General features: G+C 31.2%; 2 protein-coding genes across 2 annotated transcripts; both read right to left on the reverse strand.

Annotated features, from left to right (window-relative positions):
- Positions 1-265: 265 nt before the first annotated feature.
- Positions 266-8,631, reverse strand: LOC129963972 (serine-aspartate repeat-containing protein I-like). The gene is made up of 4 exons (XM_056078610.1): positions 8,412-8,631; positions 4,649-4,772; positions 2,179-2,285; positions 266-1,350 (listed from the first exon to the last, which is right to left on the reverse strand). Exons 1-4 carry the CDS (start codon positions 8,454-8,456, stop codon positions 619-621), a joined length of 1,008 nt encoding a protein of 335 aa, XP_055934585.1. The 5' UTR covers positions 8,457-8,631; the 3' UTR covers positions 266-618.
- Positions 8,632-15,399: 6,768 nt separating this feature from the next.
- On the reverse strand, positions 15,400-22,594 carry LOC129963746 (uncharacterized). Its single transcript, XM_056078281.1, has 4 exons — positions 22,437-22,594; positions 20,867-20,972; positions 18,363-18,472; positions 15,400-16,853 (listed from the first exon to the last, which is right to left on the reverse strand). Exons 1-4 carry the CDS (start codon positions 22,479-22,481, stop codon positions 15,645-15,647), a joined length of 1,470 nt encoding a protein of 489 aa, XP_055934256.1. The 5' UTR covers positions 22,482-22,594; the 3' UTR covers positions 15,400-15,644.
- Between the last annotated feature and the right edge of the window lie 855 nt (positions 22,595-23,449).

A 23,449-nucleotide genomic window follows, 5' to 3' on the forward strand; every position in this document is an offset into this window, starting at 1 on the left:
CAGAGAGACAGACATTTCAAAAGTATGTTTTGGGGAATCAAGAAAGTTTGAAACGTAGAAATATATCGAAGTCTAGAGTTCAAATTTTTTTTGACGATTAAAATATTTTCTGATTTAATATACGAGAAAGTAAAAATGAGTTTCTGCTGGTCAAGGAAATTTAAATTATATAGATGCATTAAAATCTTCGAGTAAAAAACACCGACGATTGTTTTATTTTTCTTATTTCTCGATTTCCTATATGAGGAAAAATGGGAGATAGAAGTCCATGAATCAAACCTTTTATTTAAAACAAATTCCTGATTCTTCTCACAAGCTTTAACATAATATAAACAAAAAATAACTTTAGGCTACAAATATATCTCAAGAAAACAAATATATAATAATAAAATGAGCATTTTATTATCTCTATCTCCATAACAATGTTATTAAAACATCAATCTGTCACTACAATATTTTTGAAATAATGAGACGCTGAATGACATACATTATTTACATTAATTACATTCAATAAAAGTTTTTAAAAATTTATTGCTCCTGCAACTCTTTTGGAGCAAATAGTTCATATGGTCAAATAAATCCATTTTCTGGTTTCCGGGAAATATCTTAAATCGAAATTTATGCACTTTCTGCTGCTGCCTCTTCTTGATCTGCAGCAGATGATTCAGAATTTTGAGAATCTTCAGCTGAGGCAGATTCTCCATCAGATGCGGCTTCCTCGGCAGATGCAGATTCTCCACTGGAGGCAGACCCTTCGGCTGATGCAGATTCTCCACTTGAGGCAGACTCTTCGGCTGAGGCAGATTCTCCACTTGAGGCGGGCTCTTCGGCTGAGGCAGATTCTCCACTTGAGGCGGGTTCTTCGGCTGATGCAGATTCTCCACTTGAGGCAGACTCTTCGGCTGAGGCAGATTCTCCACTTGAGGCGGGTTCTTCGGCTGAGGCAGATTCTCCACTGGAGGCAGACCCTTCGGCTGATGCAGATTCTCCACTTGAGGCAGACTCTTCGGCTGAGGCAGATTCTCCACTTGAGGCGGGTTCTTCGGCTGAGGCAGACTCTCCACTTGAGGCGGATTCTTCGGCTGATGCAGATTCTCCACTTGAGGCGGGTTCTTCGGCTGAGGCAGACTCTCCACTTGAGGCGGATTCTTCGGCTGAGGCAGATTCTCCACTTGAGGCGGGCTCTTCGGCTGAGGCAGATTCTCCACTTGAGGCAGGTTCTTCGACTGAGGCAGATCCTTCATCAGAAGCACTACTTTCATCAGGAACTTCTGGTGCTGCAGATGTCACTGGAGGTTCAGGGGCAACTGTGGTTGGTGGAGGTGGTGGCGCCTGACAGATTCCATCGTTCTAAACCAATATATTCCGTAATGTTAAAATTTCTGCTATAAATATTGTGATTCTACAAAGTTATCCCAAAATATTATTATCAATTAATCATAACTTTTATTGTTCTTTTAAACAGTTCAGTCGATTTTTCATTTTTGGTACTATTTTAAAGTTTTGTTGTAGGATAAATCGATAATTAAACAGGTGGGAATTTTATGGTAAGGACAAAGTTAAAAGGAACATTAAGTTCTAGAATTTTAAACATTTGAAGGAAAAAATTTTTCTTATTTGTAATGCAAAATTTCATTAAATTGCTCAATTTTCGCTTCTATGGGAACCTTGATAATAATTCCTTTTGTGAGATTTGTGATAGACTGCTAAAGTAAAGGGGGAATAAATTGAAAAGGTTTTGTGTTTGCATTATAGCCTATAAAAGAAATTAAACACTAAAGATAATTTTTGAACTTTGTTAGTGAATACAACCTCATGAAAAAATTTTAGTTCATTTTTGCAGTGTATGATAAAACAAGAAGTAAATATTCTTTAATCGAAAAATAGAGAATAAAATTAAATTCATGTGACATGGTAGTTAAGTGACAAAAGTAACTTAGCTACACTTATTATTTTATTAATCAGAAATAAATAGTATTATGATGCATCTTATAATGCAGTGTGCTATTACTTTATTTATTTCTACATTGTACTTCGTTAAAAATGAATTTTTTTCTAGATCACTTGTTCACAATCAATCTAAAACAGTTATAAGAGTTCGTAACGTGAAACTCGTTTTAAATTTTAATGTAGTTTAGTTAAATGCCGAAACAAATAGCTCGAAGAAAGACATGTTACCTTTTTGACTTGAACACAAACTAATCCCTCTTCGCATGGGCATGTTGAGCCTACATACATGTCTCCATACAGTGGAACAACTTTGTCAGTCACTTTGCATTTTCCTCCTAAAAATATGTAGTAAAAATTTAGTACCTGGAGTATTGATGATTTAAAAATATTTGTATTATCTTCTTGTTGTCTTTCCAATGTACGATGGTTTTGAAATGAAAAAGACCTTGTAATATAGGACCATACAAGTAAATTTGCAAAGTTTTATAAGCACATATGAAAACAAAGATTAAAAGGCATATAATTTTTGAAATAATTTTCTTTTTGCATCTTATTAGTAACATAAAATTATTTTGGATTGAAACTAGCAATTTAGACCCTGTTAAGCGATAGGATTTAGAAAAAAAAATCATAAAAAGAGTAATAGTAGAGGGTTGAATAAAATTAAAATTTTCTTATTAAAAAAATAGTCATAGTCAAAAAATAGTCATATTAAAAAAAAATTCCTATCGGTAGATTTCATTTGCTTCTCTTCCGCTTCTTTAATTCTTCCAAAACAGTTGGAGTTATGAAAGTAAAAGAGAGTAGAAGATAATCTAACTGATGAAAGCTTTCTGACGAAATATCATAAATTAGTTAAAAAGTATCCGTAATTAGGAAATTAAATCACTTATCAATTCCTAACTCTAATGTTATAGCAGGTATCCGAAAGCTTTCAATGCAAAATTTATTCGTTATGATAAAGTGGCAATTCACCTAATGAAATTATGTTTCTATCTTCAGTCATAAGAAATTCAAGGGGAAATCATATAACTGACTCTCCGATCAGCCTGAAGGCACACGAATAAAAATACTAAATGACAGGACCGCCGCAATAGTAACACTGGCGGTAACAGTGGTTGAGTCGTATGGGCCATCACCGGCCACGGTACAACCCTTCCCGAAGGAAGTACGTCCCGTCATCGATGGGAGGAGCCAGATCCCCCACCTTTTTTTGTGTACCCTCCAGGAAGGCGAGATCCAACCACCATACCGAAAGCATGCCATCCTCATTTCGAGGTGCCGCCCCGGGGTTTGAGATTAAAGGGGAAACAAAAATTTCGATTTTTTTTACCATATCTAGTTTTTATTGCTTAGATCTGTCAACTCATTGGGGATTTTTATCCTCTGTACAACACATTCTTCTTCTCATGGGAATTATTGCAATAGGTAGTATTTCAATGAGGAACCAACTAACAAATGGAAAATTCATACAAATTATGTTTGTCATATGGTCACGATGAACCACAGGATTTAGATTAGCACTAGAATTAACTGTTCCTTTCTACTAAGCAAGGAAACAATGATATTTACTTTCTTCGCACATTGACTCTCTATGTAGATGGATTTGACCAAAACTCATTAGATACACTATTTTTTTAGGATCTTATAGAGCAGTTATATTATACTGAGAATCTCAATTTCAATTCATAGCAAAGTTAAATTATTTTTAAGGCATGCTAACAGTTTATAAAGAACATGTTAACTCATTGACAAATCTTCATTGGTTACAATCGTTGACAAGTAATAATTTTATTATCTAACAGAAAAGAAAATCCAGTTTTTTTTAACACAAACAGGCCAGTTAAGTTACTATGCATTTATAAGAAAATCGAAGTGGGTATTTAAATTGTGTGATTAAATTATAAAATATTTAATGATTTCAACAATTGGTTGTTAATCAGTCTTCCACAAGTAGCTCTAACGGTTATTATAACAACTATGTTTTATTTTAAACAAATGTCACTTAGTGATTGTTTAGTTAATAATGTATAAAGTATATTAAAATATTGTATAATCCTATATTATGAGTTTTTCGACAGGTTTTAATTTTGTTCTTCAATTTAAAAATAAATTTACATCGATGTAGAAACTCTGCTTCTCTCTTTATAATTTTTAAAATACATATACAGTTTTATTTTATATGGAAGATAGATTTATTTTTAATAAAATCTGGAAAGGTGCTAAAATCAATAAACTTTATTAAAATAATTTAATACCTGAGATAAAAAAAATATCAAATTTTTTACATAATTTTAGTTACAAAATAAGCAGAAATGACTTATATATTAGTACTGATATTCATAGCTATCATCATTTCTATTTTAATTTTTTTTCTTTTTCTGAAAATGAATTTTTTTTTTTGTCACATGAATAAAGAAAATACTAAATTAATGCTGAAACTACATTAAAAAAATTAAGGAAAGGTATAGATAACTGATTAAGGATTATAAAGTTGTCCCTCTGTTTTTAAGAGCAATAAGTTGACAAAACAAAGTCGTGCAAGCTGTGTGAAGGGGAAAAAAAACGAAGTAACAATTGATTACTAAATATTTCCAATTTCAAAAAAAAAAAAAAATCTTCCCAATTTTGATTCACAGATACAAATTTGCTGAACATATTTTAATATTACTGAATTTGTTTTAAAAAAATAACATACCGGCGGGTGTCAAAGCTCTGCAGATTCCTCCAGGGATTCCTAAAAATTGGAAAAACGGGAGTCCAACACAGCACTGACCAGCAGCACAGGCAGCTTGTTCAGCACAACTGCCCGCTAAGGCTACCTGTAAAAAATGTTTACAATTATATATGTAAATTTTATTTCTGAATATTTTTCATAATACTACATCATGTCTTTTAATTGTTTTAGATGCTAGCTAATTTTTACTTATTTACTTATTTTTGAGAAATTTTTCATAACTGGGACTCATTGCTATGAAGTGAATCGGTTTGATAATGGCGATATGTAATCTGAGTTACTATTTCGTACACGGTACTTAAATATTTGTGAATTCGAATGAATCGAATGAGTTTTGTAATAGGGTTATGTAATCTCTATTGGTAATTTCTACAGTTACTTATATTTCTGTGAATTCGAATGAATCGAATGAGTTTTGTAATAGGGTTATGTAATCTCTATTGGAATGGTTTTGTAATCTGGGTTGCTATTTTTTGCACAGTTATTTAAATTTCTGTGAATAAGAACTAATTTTACTGAACTTGCCATAATGTGGATTAGTTGCAATGGCAATAATAGGTTTTGTGATGAATTTATGTCGAAAACCTTTTTCTTATTTCTTTGTCATTTAAATTGTTAAGGATTTTCTGGTAAATTTCAATCTTTGTATTTATTTTTGTTGACATTTTCGTAATCGAGGTTCCTTGTTAATGGAATTCAGATGGTTTAGAAGGATATTTGTTATTTAAATTATTGCAAGTTATGTTTCTTCTGCATATTCTTAATAAGTAATTACGCAACTCTTCTTCCACATGGGAATTAATTGTGTCATAACTACAAATTTCTTTCGAAATCGGGTCTATTTTCATTTTCCAGAAAGGCTTAGTATTTTTTGAATCGTTTAGGAAAAAACTAGAAAGATGTCCGTGAAATAAATTATTGCAAGTTATGTTTCTTCTGCATATTCTTAATAAGTAATTACGCAACTCTTCTTCCACATGGGAATTAATTGTATCATAACTACAAATTTCTTTCGAAATCGGGTCATTTTTCATTTTCCAGAAAGGCTTAGTATTTTTTGAATCGTTTAGGAAAAAACTAGAAAGATGTCCGTGAAATAAATTATTGCAAGTTATGTTTCTTCTGCATATTCTTAATAAGTAATTACGCAACTCTTCTTCCACATGGGAATTAATTGTGTCATAACTACAAATTTCTTTCGAAATCGGGTCTATTTTCATTTTCCAGAAAGGCTTAGTATTTTTTGAATCGTTTAGGAAAAAACTAGAAAGATGTCCGTGAAATAGGATACATAACATTAAAGAAAAAGATGCAAAGTTGTAGGAAAATAGAATATACATGACAAATTCTCTACTTAAAAAAATAATTTTGAATGAAATTATTATCGTTTACCTTTAAGAATAAACAAGAAAGATGTCTATGACAAAGGATCCATAATATTAAAAAAAGAAAAGAAATGGAGTTTTAGGAAGGAAATGGAATATACTACACTTACAGAAATTCTACATTTACAGAAAAATTTTAAACGAAATTATTACCGAAATTACCTTTCACCAATTTAAAGCAGACATCCGCTGCCAGAACTCTTAAACATTATTTAGGATTAAATGGAAATAAATTCAAAGCCAGTTACATGTTCGAATGGACATTTGCACATAATTACTATTTTAAATGAAATATTTTAGATCATTTCTTTTATACATTTTTCTTTATAAATAACTGCTCATTTGTTTTTTTGTCAAGCGGCAAGACCTTGCATATTCTGATTCGGACAAAGTGTAAATAGTCGGAAGCAATTTTATCATCGTGAATAAATGTTGCGAATGGTAGAGCGACTTTCTTTTCTTTGAAAATGAACGCTGTTTCTCTTTTTCGGATTTCAACTATTGGATTCTCAGCTTTCATCAGTGATCCTGGTCGAGAAAATTGAGGTAGGCGTGATCTTTTAAAGGATTTTCAGGGACACCACAAATGAAATACTTTAGTCCTTCGACAAATATAAAATGGCTGATGTTTCGTAAAACAAGTTGATGTCGAAATACTTTAGGCGGTGGGTAGACGAAACAATAATAAAAAAAAGGAATTCTTTGTATTTAATATTATTGATATTTTTACGTTTGCTACATGGATGTTTCCGAACTGTTCAATTTGCCAATTTCGAATTAGGTATATCTAAAATAATTTTTTTAAATTAAAAGTTTAAATATTTTAGATTGATGTCTAGTATAACCAATTTTAGAGATGTATTGACGAAGATGAAGGTTAAAGCAATTCTTAAAATATAAATTCTCCATAAAATAAAAGTTCGCAAAAATATAGCAATATTTTTTTTGAATTTAATATCTAGTTTATCTGCTTAAAGTAATGTTAATGTAAAGTTAAAGAATTCTAAAGATTATGGTATTGCTAGATGGCATGGTGTGTTTGTGGTTAGATTTGCTAGGTGGTATGCGAATGTTTCAGCTGTGTTTTTTTTTATCTGTGTGTATTTTCATGGTTAACTAAACTATATAATAATACTTCTGCTTTAAGCATCACTTTTATTACTTTTTAATGTCACCGTTTTTTAACGTCAAGGGTATGAACTGTTGATTATTATTGTTAACCGGTAAATTGCACATATTTGCAAAAAAATTTCTCAAATTAAAAACTAGCTTGATTCAATTTCACTTCGCATTAAAATACGATAAATGCCTACTTTTAAAAGTTCAGTAAAAATTTCTTAAGTAAAACAGCAAGGTTTATTAAAGGAAAAAAGCTTAGAGATTAGACAAATGAAAAATTTCACTACTTTACAGTCATGAATTTTTTTCTTTCTCGTATACGAAAAAACGAAGCAAGAAATATCACAAATCATCATAAAATGAATCGCTGATTTGTAGATTTCCATGCGAAGGAAAAAAAGTCACATTTGAAATTATATTTATATGTCTGTCAATTTGATAACTCGAAAAGACAAAGATCTTGTGAGATGGAATTTAAGATGTGCTCCTTGATCTATCTAAATTGCATAACTGTATCAAATTTCCATTAAAAAATCCTGCCTAACCATCTATACACATAAAAACGCGATAATTCAAAAAGAGGAATGAAATAGATCGTTGAAATTTAACATACTATTTCATCACCATAGTAGTAAATTGGTACTAAATTTCGTACAGAGTCTGCAATTTTCTGTAAATTTAAATTCCATTGAATTCGTTAGCTGAAAAGCGTAATAAGTGTAGCAAATGAAATTTTGAGAAGAGGTTTTGCATCAAAATTATCATTCTGTTTAAAACTTCCAACGTTCCAATATTCTCTTTTCTCCTAATTATCTAAACACATAACATGACTTATTGTCTAAGTGTACGAGAAAGCTGAAGATAGAACATTTTACTGACTTTACAAAAATATTAAACAATAGTGCAACCATTACGGAAGCTTTCTGAAGAAATTGTATTTTATGTGATTAGATAAAAATGTTAAATGAAATATCTTAAAAACTTTGAAATTGCACACCTTTTTATGATGCATAGTATCGTTTCGATGTTAAGAAAGAATCCATCTTGTTTAAAAGCATTTTACAGCTCAATTAATAAAGAGCATAATTTGATAAAATGTTTTAAATACTGTTCTTTTACCAAACAGGAAACGAATACTACCTAAATTTCAAATATAAAAGAATTTATTGGATATTTAAAATTAAAATAATCCTCAAAATGCATAAATATCATTTACTTACCGTTATAGCACAAGAGAAGAACGCAACAATCAAAAAAGTTTTCATTTTGATCTGAAAAATTCGTCTACCACACAAATTCAAATAAATGCTTTTGACTTCTTAAATGATTGCCTTCAAAAACTTTTTTCTTCTTAAATAACGTTTTTCTCCCGGATTTTTGGATTATCTAATCTATAGTATTCTCTTGTTATTTATTTTTGAGATTTAAGCCGTAGAAGATATCCAATATGTCCACGGTCGCAGAGTTAAAATAAGACACTTTTTTGCTGTAGTCAGATTATGATACGAAGAAAAAAACTTATCTATTTACATCAGAAGGTTGGGAAACAAAGATGAACTTGAAAACAAGTGATTTTATGACAGGTGTAGTGTACAAAATTTCATGAAATACTACTGTTTACACTTTTTTCTACAAGAAAAAATTTACAGCTTTTATTCACAGAAGACTGCTTTATCTGTTATTCCGGGTACAGATTACTTGTTGGAGGAGTTAAAAAGAGAAGTTTCTAAAATATTGGTAAGCTTTATGGAGGATACGTTTCGTAAATGATGAAAAATAAAAACACATGAATGGTAAAATTTCGGTTTGATAAATAAATAACATTAATAAAGAAATTCAAAATAAGACCTGTTTAAAGAGAACCTTAAAAAATGGTATTTCGTAGAAATAACAAAATTCGAGCTGGGCTGCTTTTTGGTTTAATCCATAAACAATCCTAGTCACCTTCAGAGTTCAAAAAGAATGGAATTTCATGGAAATAACCTAATTAAAATTTAAATTGGGCCACTTTTAGTTTAATCCATAATCCCAGTCACCTTCTCAGATCAAACAGAATTGATTTTTGGAAATAACCATAGTTAAAATTCGAGTTGGGCCGTTTTTAGGTTTAATCCATAAGTAATCCTAATCAGCTTCTCAGATCAAATAGAATAAATTGCATGAAAATAATCATAATTAATATTCAAGTTGGCCCGCATTTTGGTTTAAACCATAAGTAATCCTAGTCACCTTCTTAGATCAAATAGAATTCTTACATGACTTCTTTGTACTTTGTAGCACATAAACTGTCGAAATTTTATCAACAAATTATAGTTTGCTAATGTAATGTATAAATGTATAGTTTGCTAATGTAATAATGTTAATGGAAAATTCAAAATAATGTCAATTTAGAAAGTGTCTAAAAAATGAAATTTTGAAGGAAATAGTTTGGACTGAAATTCAAGTATTGAACTTTTTTTTTTAGGTTAGCTTATAAACTATATCTGTGATATGTCATCTTATTGACCTCATCAGACCAAATAAAATTCTCACATCACCTCTTTCTATTTTCTAATAAACAAAGAAATAGCATTTTAACCGTCAAAAATTTCGACCTTAAGATTTTGATATATTTTCCCATTTTAGTTATCCTTGAGTTAAAAACCAATAGCAATCAATTTTTGGAATTGGTCTATTGCATTTGTTCCGATTGAATATAGTAATTTCGAAAGGGAAAAGACTAAATGATTGAAATTTATTAAGTGGTCTGCTAATTAAAATTGCCAAATTTTGTAGGAAATCCATCAACGGAGCATTTATCGTTCCATTCTTACACACGTGAACTCGATATTCCATCTGTGCAATGAACTTTATATACATTGCTTTATACACAATGAGCTTTATATATAACGCTTTATATACATATAACTTTATATATTTAATTGGCATTAGTTTTATCTCTAAAATTGTTGATTAGCATCAAATTTCAGGCAAACTATCAAATGGCTGACTACTTGACGGACGAGATATATAAATTTTAGAATATAATCTTTACAAAAAAATGTAGATTTGTATTAAATTTGGGTGCAACCTGTCAAAGCTTGTCCATCTTAATGGTTAAATGGTTAAATTAACCATTATTATTGAATAAAATGATTTTGCATTGGATAATTTACTTTTGGCCGATTTTTTTGAAATTCGAAAAATACTTCTTTATGTGAAGAGTGAATCGGTAGTAAATCTTTAAGGAAGACATCATTTTACCTTGAAATGGTGTCGAGAAGGAAAAAAAGACAAATGTTTCCGTTGGTGTTTTTGAAATGAAGCCACCCACTTGTTTTCAGTGTGCTTGCCGACAATGTCAGACGCAATCCTCCTGAGGATAAAGGATAGATGGTATGAAAAGAAATATTCTATTGATGTTATTTTTACATTCACATATACGGGGAATAAATTGTTGGAATCGTCAAAAAATTCGAATTCGCCGTTTTAACGAATCTCGGCGTTATAGATCTCCCTGGGCACAAAAATACATTTTTAGCCTTATGTCTATCTATCTGTCCATCCGTCTGTCTGTCTGTGAAAAGATAACTTAATAAAACTTTGAGTTAGACGTATGTAATTTAATATATGGTCTTTTTATCATATTTTCAATTTTTTTTTCAATTTTTTAGCAAAATCTGTTCATGGAAAATATGTCGTTCAGGATCTTCGAACATAAATTAACACAAAATAGAGCAAACTATATAGATAAATTCGGTATACAGATTTAAGTATCTATAGTATAAACACTGACAAATTTTGAACCAAATCCAACAAGGGCATAACCGTCTGTCTGTCTGCATTTTCAGAAGCATGTAAGCACGAAAGCTCAAAAACACAAGTGCTTAAATACATTAAATTGATATATTTAATGTATTTAAATCAGATGATTTGTGATTTTGTGACTATAAATGTAATTCTGTGTCAAATTTTGATTTCAATCTATTGGGAAAAACGGGTATAAAACACAAATTTTGTTTTCGGATGCTATACTTGGCATTCCTCCCTGTTTACATGCCAGAGATTAATGCCAAGAAGCTCGCCAAGGATTATACGATCGATTCAGTATAAATTCATGGCAAAGGTTGATATTTCGCAACTATTGTAAGTCAATACCGTGCAAGGTAATCTTTACCTTACCCAAACTTCACTATTTTTACCAAGAAGGGGAATAATATTTCTGTTAGAGAGTATGTGAGAAAATTTTGGAGCAACCATTTTCCCTGATTTTATTTTGGGAATATATCAAAGTTACCGCCGGCATAGGGGTAGCGCATCTTCCCCGTGATCTGGGCCCGGTCCGTGAATCCCGGTTTGGGCATAGTTGTTCTTCATCTGTGTTCTATCTGTGAGGTGTGTGAATGTGCCCCCCTGTAAAAAAGGGTTGTGCAAGCGAATGTGTGAGTTTCATCTTCATATGAGCTAGAAGTCAAACTTCTGCCCTCGGGTGCTCAGGCCCCCTTTCCGTGGTAACGTGGACACGATTGTAACACGATCAAAGATACCGCTTTAGCCATATCGTTAGCAGACGATGAAGAACTGAAGGCAAAATATTCTTTACAGATGATATGTAAGAGGGTAGGTGGCAGGAACCGGATTAATAATTTTATATTCTTCGAGTTACTAAGAGAGCACGCATTGTATTTGCCGAAGTACGTAGTTTTATGAAAAACTTCATAAAGTACTTACAATCTATTTGAACAAATATGCGAATAATTATAATAATTTTCGCATTATAACTTTTTATAAACCCATGGGGGGCATCTCATAATTGAGGACGAGAGGCTTCCGATATGGTGACTAGTTCTCGCCACCCTGGTGGGTACAGAAAAAGGTAGGGGTCAGCTACCTCTCATCGATGACGGACGTACTCCCAAGGGAAAGGTTGAACCGTGGCCGGTGATGGCCCTTAGGAGTTAACCATAATTCCCACCAGTATTGCTGTTGCGGTGGTCCGGTCATTCAGATTTTTCCATGTACCTTCAAGTGGGTCGGAGTAGCAGGTTAAAGATTATAACATTTTACAATCAAAGCAAGAATTTGTGCTTATCTTGCATGGTTGAATTAATAAAAAATATCATATTTAGTCTATATATCTGAGGAATGATCAAATTTCTTTAGTTTCCAGTAAGAAAAAAAAACCTCAATCAGTCTTTATTTTTTCGGCAAGGATTATATAATTTATCAAAAATTTTGATAAACTCAGCAAGGATTCTAATAAATTATTTCAAAAAAATCTTAAATATTAGGTTGTTCGGAATTTTATTTCGTTTTTTTCCCGATAAAGGACATTTTTTCGCGGCCAACTTCATAGTTAAGCCGCATTGTCATTATATATTTTATTAGCTGATATAACGAGGCTTGCTTATGAAAAAGTTTGATTCATTCTACACAGCAGTTTTTGGTTGGTGCTTTTTCAAATATAAAAAGTGAAAAGCAGCATTTTCGGTATATTTTGCTTTTTTACTATTGGAAAGGTAAAAATTCTGTTCAAGCAAGGAAAATTTACATGATTGTTAGGGATAAAATGTACTGACAGAACGGCCGTGCCAAAACTGTTTTCAAAATTTCCATCCGACAGTTTTGATGTTGAAAATTCGCCACATTCTGGAAAGTCAGTTGCAGTTGATGAAGACGCAATAAAGGCAGTAAGTGATACATTTCGGTAAATACCAATTCGTAAGATCGCTGAGAGATTAAATGAACCGAATTTGAGCATTCATAAAAATTTGAAACGCCAATATTTAATCTCAAAGCTCAATATGGGTTCCTCATCTTCTCATGGAAAGAAATGTGTGCCATCGCGTTGATGTCTGTGATTTTCTTCCCAAACGTCTAGAAAATGATCCATTTTTGAAGCTCATCATTACCGGGACGAGAAATGGATTGCATACAATAATGTTAAACACAAGAGATCATTTAGTAAAAAGGATTAACCAGTTCAAAGCACTTCAAAAACCGATACTCATAAAAAAAGTGATGATGCTTTCTGCTTGGTGGAATTTCAAAGAATCTCATTTTTAGCTTCTACCAGATAACGCAACCATTAATTCTAAAGTGTACTGTCATCAACTGGACAAATTGAATGATTTGCTAAATGGAAAAATCTCAGAATTGATCAATAGTAAACCTGTAGTGTTCCACCAAGATAATGCAAGACTTATACAAGTTTGGTAGCTCGCCAAAAGCTTTTACTGTTCGGATGGGATGTACAGGTATTCGGATGGGATATAAATATTCTCCAGATCTTGCACCTTCTGATTATTACCTGTTCTGGTCTCTACAAATTTTCTCAGACAGTGTAACCTTTACTTCAAATGAGGATATCAAAAATCACCTAGATCAGTTTTTTTGCAAAAAAAAGAACAAAAATTTATGAGCATAGAATCATGCTACTGCTAGAAATATGGCAAAAGGTATTAGATCTTTTGGGATGGACATTCAATAAAATAATAATTCAATAAAATAATTATTCACCCTAAGAAAATCGTCTTTCATTTTCATTAAAAAAAACGAAATTTCTTTCCCAACAACCTAATAATAATGTAATGAAATTATGAACATATTTCTAAAAATTTCTCAAAATCTATCTGATTCAAATCAGGAAGTACTGGTTATGATATTATTTTAAATTAATATAGAATGTTTAAAATCTATGGTGGATTGTAAAGGAGTTTTTAAACGAGTTGCATTAAGCATGCAGGCATAGTCAGCGTATCACTAATCTAACTCTTTGCTTTTATGAATTCTTTTGTTCACGCTCTCACAGACAGTCAAACAGCCTTCAGATGTACCACAATTTGTTCAATATCACACTTCGTTGTCCACAATTTGACAAATATCTGAAATTTTGGTATAAAATTTCTGCAATATGTTTTCTATTTAAAATTTATTTCCTTTTTGATAGAAATTTCTGCAGTCTCTTTCGGTGTCGAGTTTTCGAGTTCACAGGTAAACTGATATAATTTCAAAAATAGTCTTTTTCATTTTTAAAAAGTTTCAAATGTAGGGACACATCACACTCTTGGGGTTAAAACTTTCAGCGATTTCTGTAGAAAAATTGGTGATGAAATGTCAAAGGAGAATTCTTCGGACCACATTTATTTTTTCTTTTCATCTGCTTTTAACATATTATGTCACCAAACTAAATTTAAAAAGAAATAAAATTCTACAAAATTCTATTTGAAAAAACAATTAAATGCTCTTCTAAGTACAAATTTTTAATATTTTTTTTCCTCATACTTTACTTTTCCTTTCTGAATTTAATTATAAATTGAAAATTTTAGTCAAATATTATTTAAAAATTCATATATTCTAAAGCTATAAATAGTATTTATAAAATTTATTCGACAATTAATACGAAAAAAGCAAAAATAATGACAGATAAATGATATCAATAGATTTTATTTAAAAATTTTTGATTATAAATAGGCCTTTTCTAAGGCAAAATTTCATAAAATAGGAGTCACTATCCCAAGAAGGGCCATAAAATAAAACACACTAATTAAGGGAAGGACAAAAGAAATCTAATAGTAGAACAACTTTTTTTTTAATTTATTAGCAAAAACAGCTAAGAAAGAAAACAGTTGGTAGTAAAATTATTTCATTTAAAATCTGTACATAAGTCTAAAATGGCTTTTTAAAATTAACTAATGTTTACTTTTATTTGTTCCAAGTTCGTGCTAAAAATTATCTGATGGAATCACAGCCGAGAAAATTTATTCTCTGATTCATTATGAAAGGATGTATAGTGCTTCCTAATTAAAAATAAAAGTTTAAGGAGGCATGTTCGGAATTATTAGAAGTTTTAATAATTTAACAAAATCATGGCTAGTTGAACGCTATTTGTTTGATTTCTTTCTTCTATTAAAACACTTGATGCCTTCCGTTTAATAAAGAAAGATAAATATGTCCCAAGAGAAATTATATATAAATAGTTTACTTAAGAATTTTTTTATGAGACATTTAAAAATTTGCACCGTTTTGTTTCTGAATTTTACTTTTTTTCAACAGTATGAAAAAATGCTCAATATGATAAATAAACAGATTATTTTAACACAGAAGATTTAGCAATAGCATCAAATGATTTTATAAAAGATTTTTTTCTGATTTGTTTTAGCATTTTATGAAATAATGTAAATAAATACATATTCTTTAGCTATACACATTAGATAGTAAAACACAGACTTATAATAAAAAAAGTAATTTTTTATTATCTTTATTTTTATTACAATTAATGTTATAAAAACATCAATCTGTAAGGGCAATGCTTTGGAAATAGCGAGGCATTCATGATGTACATTATTTACACTAATTACAATCAATATTTTTTTTAAAAAAGCTTATTGCTCGTACACCTCTGGTGAGGTGAATAGTTCAAATTGTTAAGTAGTCCCATTTTCATTTTTTCGGGAAATTCCCTATGTCGAAATTTATGCGCTTTCGGCTGCTGGTTGTTCTTGCTCTGCAGCAGCTGATTCAGAATTCTGTGACTCTTCTGCTAAGGCAGACTCTCCGTTTGAAGCGGGTTCTTCGGCTGAAGTAGACTCTCCGTTTGAAGCGGCTTCTTCGGCTGAAGCGGACTCTCCGTTTGAAGCGGGTTCTTCGGCTGAAGCGGACTCTCCGTTTGAAGCGGGTTCTTCGGCTGAAGCAGACTCTCCGTTTGAAGCGGGTTCTTCGGCTGTAGCAGATTCTCCGTTTGAAGCGGGTTCTTCGGCTGAAGCAGATTCTCCACCTGAAGTGGGTTCTTCGGCTGAAGCAGATTCTCCACCTGAAGTGGGTTCTTCGGCTGAAGCAGTCTCACCACTTGAAGCTGGTTCTTCGGCTGAAGCAGTCTCACCACTTGAAGCTGGTTCTTCGGCTGAAGCAGTTTCTCCACCTGAAGCGGGTTCTTCGGCTGAAGCAGTTTCTCCACCTGAAGCGGGTTCTTCGGCAGATGCAGATTCTCCGTCTGAGGTGGGTTCTTCGGCTGATGCAGATTCTCCACCTGAAGCTGGTTCTTCGGCTGAAGCAGTTTCTGCACTTGAAGCGGGTTCTTCAGCTGAGGCAGATTCTCCGCCTGAAGAGGGTTCTTCGGCTGATGCAGATTCTCCACCTGAAGCTGGTTCTTCGACTGATGCAGATTCTCCACCTGAAGCTGGTTCTTCGGCTGATGCAGATTCTCCACCTGAAGCTGGTTCTTCGGCTGAGGCAGATTCTCCACTTGAAGCAGGTTCTTCGACTGAAGCATCGCTATCATCAGGTGCAGCGCTACTACCTGGCTCTTCAGATACTTCTGGTGCAGCGCTACTAGCTGGCTCTTCAGGTACTTCTGGTGCAGCGCTACTAGCTGGCTCTTCAGGTACTTCTGGTGCAGCGCTACTAGCTGGCTCTTCGGGTACTTCTGGTGCAGCGCTACTAGCTGGTTCTTCAGGTACTTCTGGTGCAGCGCTACTAGCTGGATCTTCTGGTACTTCTGGTGCAGCGCTACTAACTGGCTCTTCAGGTACTTCTGGTGCAGCGCTACTAGCAGGCTCTTCAGGTACTTCTGGTGCAGCACTGCTGGCTGGTTCTTCAGGTACTTCTGGTGCTGCAGATGTCACAGGAGGTTCTGGTGCAACTGTGGTTGGTGGAGGTGGAGGTGCCTGACAGATCCCATTATTCTAAAAATATTCAACAATATTAAAAAGAGTACTATAAATATTGTGATTCCACAAAGTGATGCCAAAATATTGTTAACAATTAATTATGTGTTTCATTGTTCTTTTAAACAGCTCAGTCGAAATTTTCTAGTTCTGGACGTTTTCGAAATTTTACCGGAAAATTGATTGATAACCATATAAGTGTGAATTCTGCTGAAAGAAAAGAGAGGCAAATGGCGTCAATTTCTAGAATGTTATGCATTAGATACAAATATTTTCTTCTTTCTTTGACAGTGAATTCCCAAGAAAATGTTAAATTTTCATTTCTATTGAATCGTGATGTTATTCAGGCAATCAGATCGATGTCAGTAGTTAAAATTATGGAAATAAGTTTTCAAAAGATGCGGTGACATGACCTTAAAGCCGATGCGATTCAGAAATTAAACTGTTTCAATTCAATTTAAGGAAAAAGTAATTAAATTTTAAAAATTCAAACTAAGTATTTGATTTTAAAACATTGAATTTATTATATAAATATATGAGTCTGATAAATATGAATAGGAATAAGAAACTAAATTAATCCATTAAATTTTAAAAATCCAGTATAAATATCATTAGTCAACTCACAACTGCAAGGGATTAATTAAAGTGTAGAATAAAACAGAAAAAAGTGTAGAATAAAACATAAAGTGTAGAATAAAACATAAAGTGTAAAATAAAACATAATCAAATCAAGGACCGAGTAGCTTAATTTTGCATTCCAAATAAATAAAAAATATATGTTTTTCAATTTCCAATCAAATTGAAAAATATTTTTTTTTATGTACAGCCTTAAAAAAGAAAATGATGCACCAATTCTGAATATTTGTTGCGTTTCATAACATTAAAACATTTTTAGTTAATTTTTGCAGTACAAAATGAAAAAAAAAAATAGCTCATAACAGTTATACGACAAATTGGGCAGCGCATACTATATGTGACCTAACTAAAATTGGTCTTTCTCTACCCAAGAAATCCCTGGGGGGGGCACCTCGAAATGAGGATGAGATGCTTCCGGTATGGTGGTTGGATCTCGCCACCCTGGAGGGTACACAAAAAGGTGGGTGATATGGCTCCTCCCATCGATGACGGGACATACTTCCTTCGGGAAGGGTTGTACCGGGGCCGGTTATGGCCCTAGGACTCAACTACAGTTCCCGCCAGTGTTGCTGTTGCGGCGGTCTGGTCATTCAGTATTATTTATCCGTGTGCCTTCGGGCGGGCCGGAGAGTCAGTGATATGACTTCTCTACCCAACATCATCATGACCTTTTTCTTTCTGAAATATGCGCAATGGAGTCTAAAACTGACTCGACTCACTTGACTTGCATAATACGATCCGACTCATTTACATTTGTTTAAAAAGTAATTAAACTTTTTCTAGTAGAATTTGAATGCAATCAGCCCGAAGCTGTTTCTAACTGTTCTAGTTTGGAACTTATTCCTAGCAAGAATAGTAAGTAGGTAAATTAGCTTGGAGAGAATACAATACCTTTTTCTTCCCAATCTGCACACAAACTAATCCCTCGGCACATGGACATGAGCCTATGTAAAAGTCTCCAAACATTGGAAGAATTTTGTCAACAACCTTGCATTTGCCCCCTGAAAAAAATGAATAGGGATCATTTACGTTTATTCCACAGATTGTATATGCTCTGCGAATATTATTTGCACAACTTGTACAAAGAAGTATCCGGTCACTTAATATTGTTTGTAATATATAAAAATTATATACATCGAGAAATACTATACAGACTGTCTCTTTTTAAAATATATAAATTCATGTGCATTAGGGGTCATTTACAATGTTTACGTAAATATTACATGTTTATAGAATCTTTTACATGAATTGATTCTTCCCCCCTCACCTCGGCATTTATTTGAAAAAGGAAAAATATTAAGCATCGCTGAAATATATGTTTTGTTCGCCTTCTATTTTGGCGTGTTTATTTTTAGCCAGTGATCTATCGTAGGAATACGATGCTCTCTAAGAGCTGCCAAGATCATGCTGTTTGAAAGCATTCTGTTGTTGCTACAACTCTTTGCCAGAAATAGATAAAATTTGAAATAGTGATTGTTTAGATCTTGCTCTTTCGAATGGTATCACAATTTTATCAGTTTCGATGCAAACTTTTTTAACTTGTAAATTTAAAAATTAAGTAAAAGATAAAATATATATTTTTAAAATCCATAAATTTTGTCTTACAGTCGAGTATTTAAATTCGTAATAATAATAATTTTCAAAGATTCATTGAGGAAAGACAGGAATTCTTATTTAACATTAGGAATTTAAATTTTCATTTGCTTCTAAATTCCCAAAGTTACAAAATATACGTATTTGAGTTATTTTAATTAATACTTTAGATATTATTTTATTAATATTTTGGATAAAATTTTATTAATAATTTAGATATTATTTTATTAATACTTCAGATATAATTTTCTTAATACTTTAGATATGTTTTCGGTATTGGATGTTGTGATTTTAAAAAAGAGTTTGAATCCATTTAATTATGGAGTCGATCCCTAATATGAAGCAATATTTCATATAGAGAACATACTTCTATTGTGATAGGCATTTGAGACTTTATTGTACTGTAATTGGTTTCGAAAAAAAAAAAAGGGAACCATGTTCGAATACTTTTTGTGACAACAATTTATTGTCTTATCAATAAATGATTTGCTTCAAATGATAATGATCTTGGGGCCATGAAGTCATAGCAACGAAAATTTTTAAATAGAAATATAGATTTTATTGCATGTTTAAAGAAATTCTCGGTAATAATATTATTGAGTTTATTTTATCATGTACATGATATTTTCTCGTTAATGAAGCAATTAATTAAGAAATCAAAGGAATATTTAATAATGGAATTTAAAGAGCACCATAAAGTAGTGCGAAGAGAAATAATGGCGCATAAAAGCACAATAAAAAGAGTTCTCAAAAATGCTTTTAAAGAAGCAAGCTATGCCGTAAGTTTGAAAATTATTTTTTCGGAATTGACTGGCTATTGCTTCTTAAATATTTTTATGAAAGACTATCCTATAGGTACACTATAGTTGAAGCAAATTTCATCCCAAACACTATTCTTCAACCTATGTCCTTTCCTTATTAGAGTATTTAAATATCTCATGCTCTGAATAATTTTTTGTTGTGATTTCAAATTTTTTTAACAAATTTTCTACTTTTTAATATATACTAAAAAAGCGTATTTTAAAATCTATTTGTTTATAATTAATTTATGATTGTTTAAAAAAAAGGTTAAAAACAGATTGCCCGAAGTTTTATTTTTAAAACTTCGTCGTTCAATAGTTGAATATTCAGTAAACAACCTAAAATATTTAAGATGCCAAATTCTTGTATTTCAAGTCTCCCAAAAATTCTAAATTTTTTACTATAATTAACGGGTAATTTATATTAAAATAATTCTTATTTTCCGATCTATAAAGTTTATTAACACATAAAATTTATGGACGTAATATAAAAGTGGTTTAAATAATGTAAAAATTACAATCTTATTAAAATTAGAAAATAATATAAAAAAGACATGAAACATTCTATTAAAATAACGAATGATAAAGTAATATTTTAAGTTCAAGAATGCTAAAGAACTAAAAATACTGCATCAATATTCTACAATAAATAAAGAAAAGGAACAGACGATCAAAATTATCATATACTTAATATTTTAAAAAATGTCATTTTAAATTTGTTTCTTATAGAAATACACAGACATAGTGATCATATCATATTATTGACAAATATATTGAAAATTAACATACAACCTATCCTAACTCCTATTTCGATCAGTTTCTCTTAAGGGTCTAAGTAAACACAAACTGATAGATTTATTTTTATTTCTTGATTAGCAAAAAGACGTAGTAAAAAATGAAAAATATAGGAAATAGTACATAGAAAAAGAAAAACGGCACATAATAAATTATGAAAAATGGAGCAGATTTTACATAAACAAAACAATTGACGATTAAACATACCAACAGGGGTCAAAGGTCTGCAAATTCCTCCGAAAAAGGGGAGTCCAGCGCAACACTGCCCAGCTGCACATGCCTCCTGCTCTACACAACGACCTGCCAAGGCTGCCTGCATGAAAAGTTGTTATGTCTATTAGATATTAAAGGCTACTTATACAAGCAGCTACTTAAAGTGACGAAGATCCTAAAAAATCTTTATTCCCCTTTTTACTTTTGCTGAACTTTTCGTATTCAAGACTCGTTGCTATTAAGTTAATGAATTTCGTTAAAAGGCGAAGCTAAATAGTAATTCTTGCGCAGTTTCTAAAATTGCTTTAGATTCTAACTAACCTCTATTTACTTATTTAATTTGTTGAATTTATTTTTCATAATTGGGCTCGTTAATGGGTTTTAAAATTGGGTTATGCCCATTGCAATTTCTTATACAGTTACTGAAATAGCTGTAAATTCTAACTAATTCGTTATGCAGCGACTTCTTGCTGGACTTATTTTTTAAAAACTGGAGCTTGATGGTATATGGTCAATGGTAAGATTATATATCGAAAGTTGTGTCTTACACAGAAACTGCTATAGAATCTTACTATTATCTATCCATTTTTATTAAAATTATTTTTTCAGAAAGGATCATAATTTGTGACAATGAGATAAAATAAATAAAGATCATAAAATTCATGTGTCTGTAATTAATTTGTAAAATCTTGCTTTTTTTCGTGAATATCATGTATATCAACAAAAGTTCGTTCACTTTGGATAGTCTTTTTTATTATTTCTTTATTATTATTTTTATTATTATTCCTTATTTTTCAGATTTTCATTAACAATTTCTAAATTAAAGCTGACAAATTTTATATAAACTGATGTTTTTATTGAATTGTTACAAAAACGGTAAATTTCTCTCTCTAATAGAAAAGATTTTTCCAATTCTATTAAAAAATATTGCAATCTTTTATGAAATCTTAAATAACTTCAAAATGATATTATGAATTTTTGAATGAATTTAAAAAAAGTATTTAAAAATAATCCAAAAAAATTTCAATCGTTATAATTTTTTTTAAAAATTGTTTTATGAATTTTTTGTTGTTTGTTGAAAAAATTGTTTTATGAATTTAAAATAATATTCCAGATAAAATTTCAAATATTATAAGAAATTTAAATTCTTTAAAAAAATTGTTGAATAATTTTATAATTTTTAATATTATGAATTTTTAAATGAGCCTAACGGATTTATAAATAGCTTTAAACCAATATACTGGATAGAATTTTGAAAATGTAGTCCAAAACCAGGTAAGATGTTAAAAAAAATATGACACATATTTATTAATTATTTTTAATGTTAAATTCATTATATTCGGTTTCAACAAAAGCTTGCTTATTAATTAAACCTTAAAATTACACAATTCATCAAGTAGAATTTTTAAAAAAAATCGTTTCCCTCTTTATATTTTTAAATACATTTCTTTATATTTATTCTACCAACTAGTGATAAGAAACTCTAATTCGAAAATAAAATTTCTAAGGTTTACTATTTATAACTAAACTAAATTATTTATACATAAATTATGTGTATACTTACCGTTAGAGCGCAGGAAAAAAATGCAATAACCACAAAAGTTTTCATTTTTGCCCAAAAAAATTTTGTTTCCGCAAAAAATTTGAATGAATGCCTTTAATTTTCGAACTGACCGTCTCCTGTAACTGTTGCCTTATTAAATAACAATTTAACTCCCGGAATTGTCTTTGAATTATCTAATCAGCTGCATCTTTTTGTTATTTATTTTACAGCTTTAAGATGTCGACGATACGCAATACTCTCTTTTACGGTAAGATACAAGGGTCTGAGGAAAGCCGCTTATCTGTGTGCATCAGGCGGTTGGGTGATAACGATGAACTTGGAAGTAAGTTATTTTATGACAGTTGTAACGAGCAAAATTTCAAGAATTACCACTGTTTGCACTTTTTTCTTCAAGTTAAAAATTTACAACTTTTATTCACTGAAGGCTGCTTTATCTCTTATTCCGGATACAGAGAAAGTTTAAATTTGGCGAAAGAGTTAGAAAGAAAAATTTATAAAATAGTGAAATGTTTTATGGAGGGCATATTTCGTAAATAATGAAACTTTAGTGAAATTTTAGATGCCTAATTTATTGTCCGTTCACGTAACAAGTGACGTTAATAATGACATTCGAGATAAAGTCGGTTTAGAAAGAATAAAAAAAAAATGAATTTACTTGGAGAATAATGTTGTCCTAAACTCGAAGAGAAATTTTTTCAACCGCCAAAAAAATTCGGCTTCGGGATTTTGATAAATAGCATTATTTATCTGTTACCAAGTCTGCAGAAACTATTTCTGGAATTTTATCCATTAGTCATCCTATGAATGCTATAACGCTGAAATGGAATAGTAAGAAATTTAGTACTCGGACCATTTAATAAAATTATAAATCTGTGCCAAATTTGGGATGAAATCTATCAAAAAGAAATCTAACCATTCATCCGTGTACGTGAGGATGCGATAACTAAATTACTCAATAAGCTAGATAGCTGAAATTTGGAATATAATCTTTATTCCTAGAATTATAGAATTGC

Source organism: Argiope bruennichi, chromosome 3, assembly GCF_947563725.1.
Source record: "Argiope bruennichi chromosome 3, qqArgBrue1.1, whole genome shotgun sequence".
Lineage (NCBI taxonomy): Eukaryota > Metazoa > Arthropoda > Arachnida > Araneae > Araneidae > Argiope > Argiope bruennichi.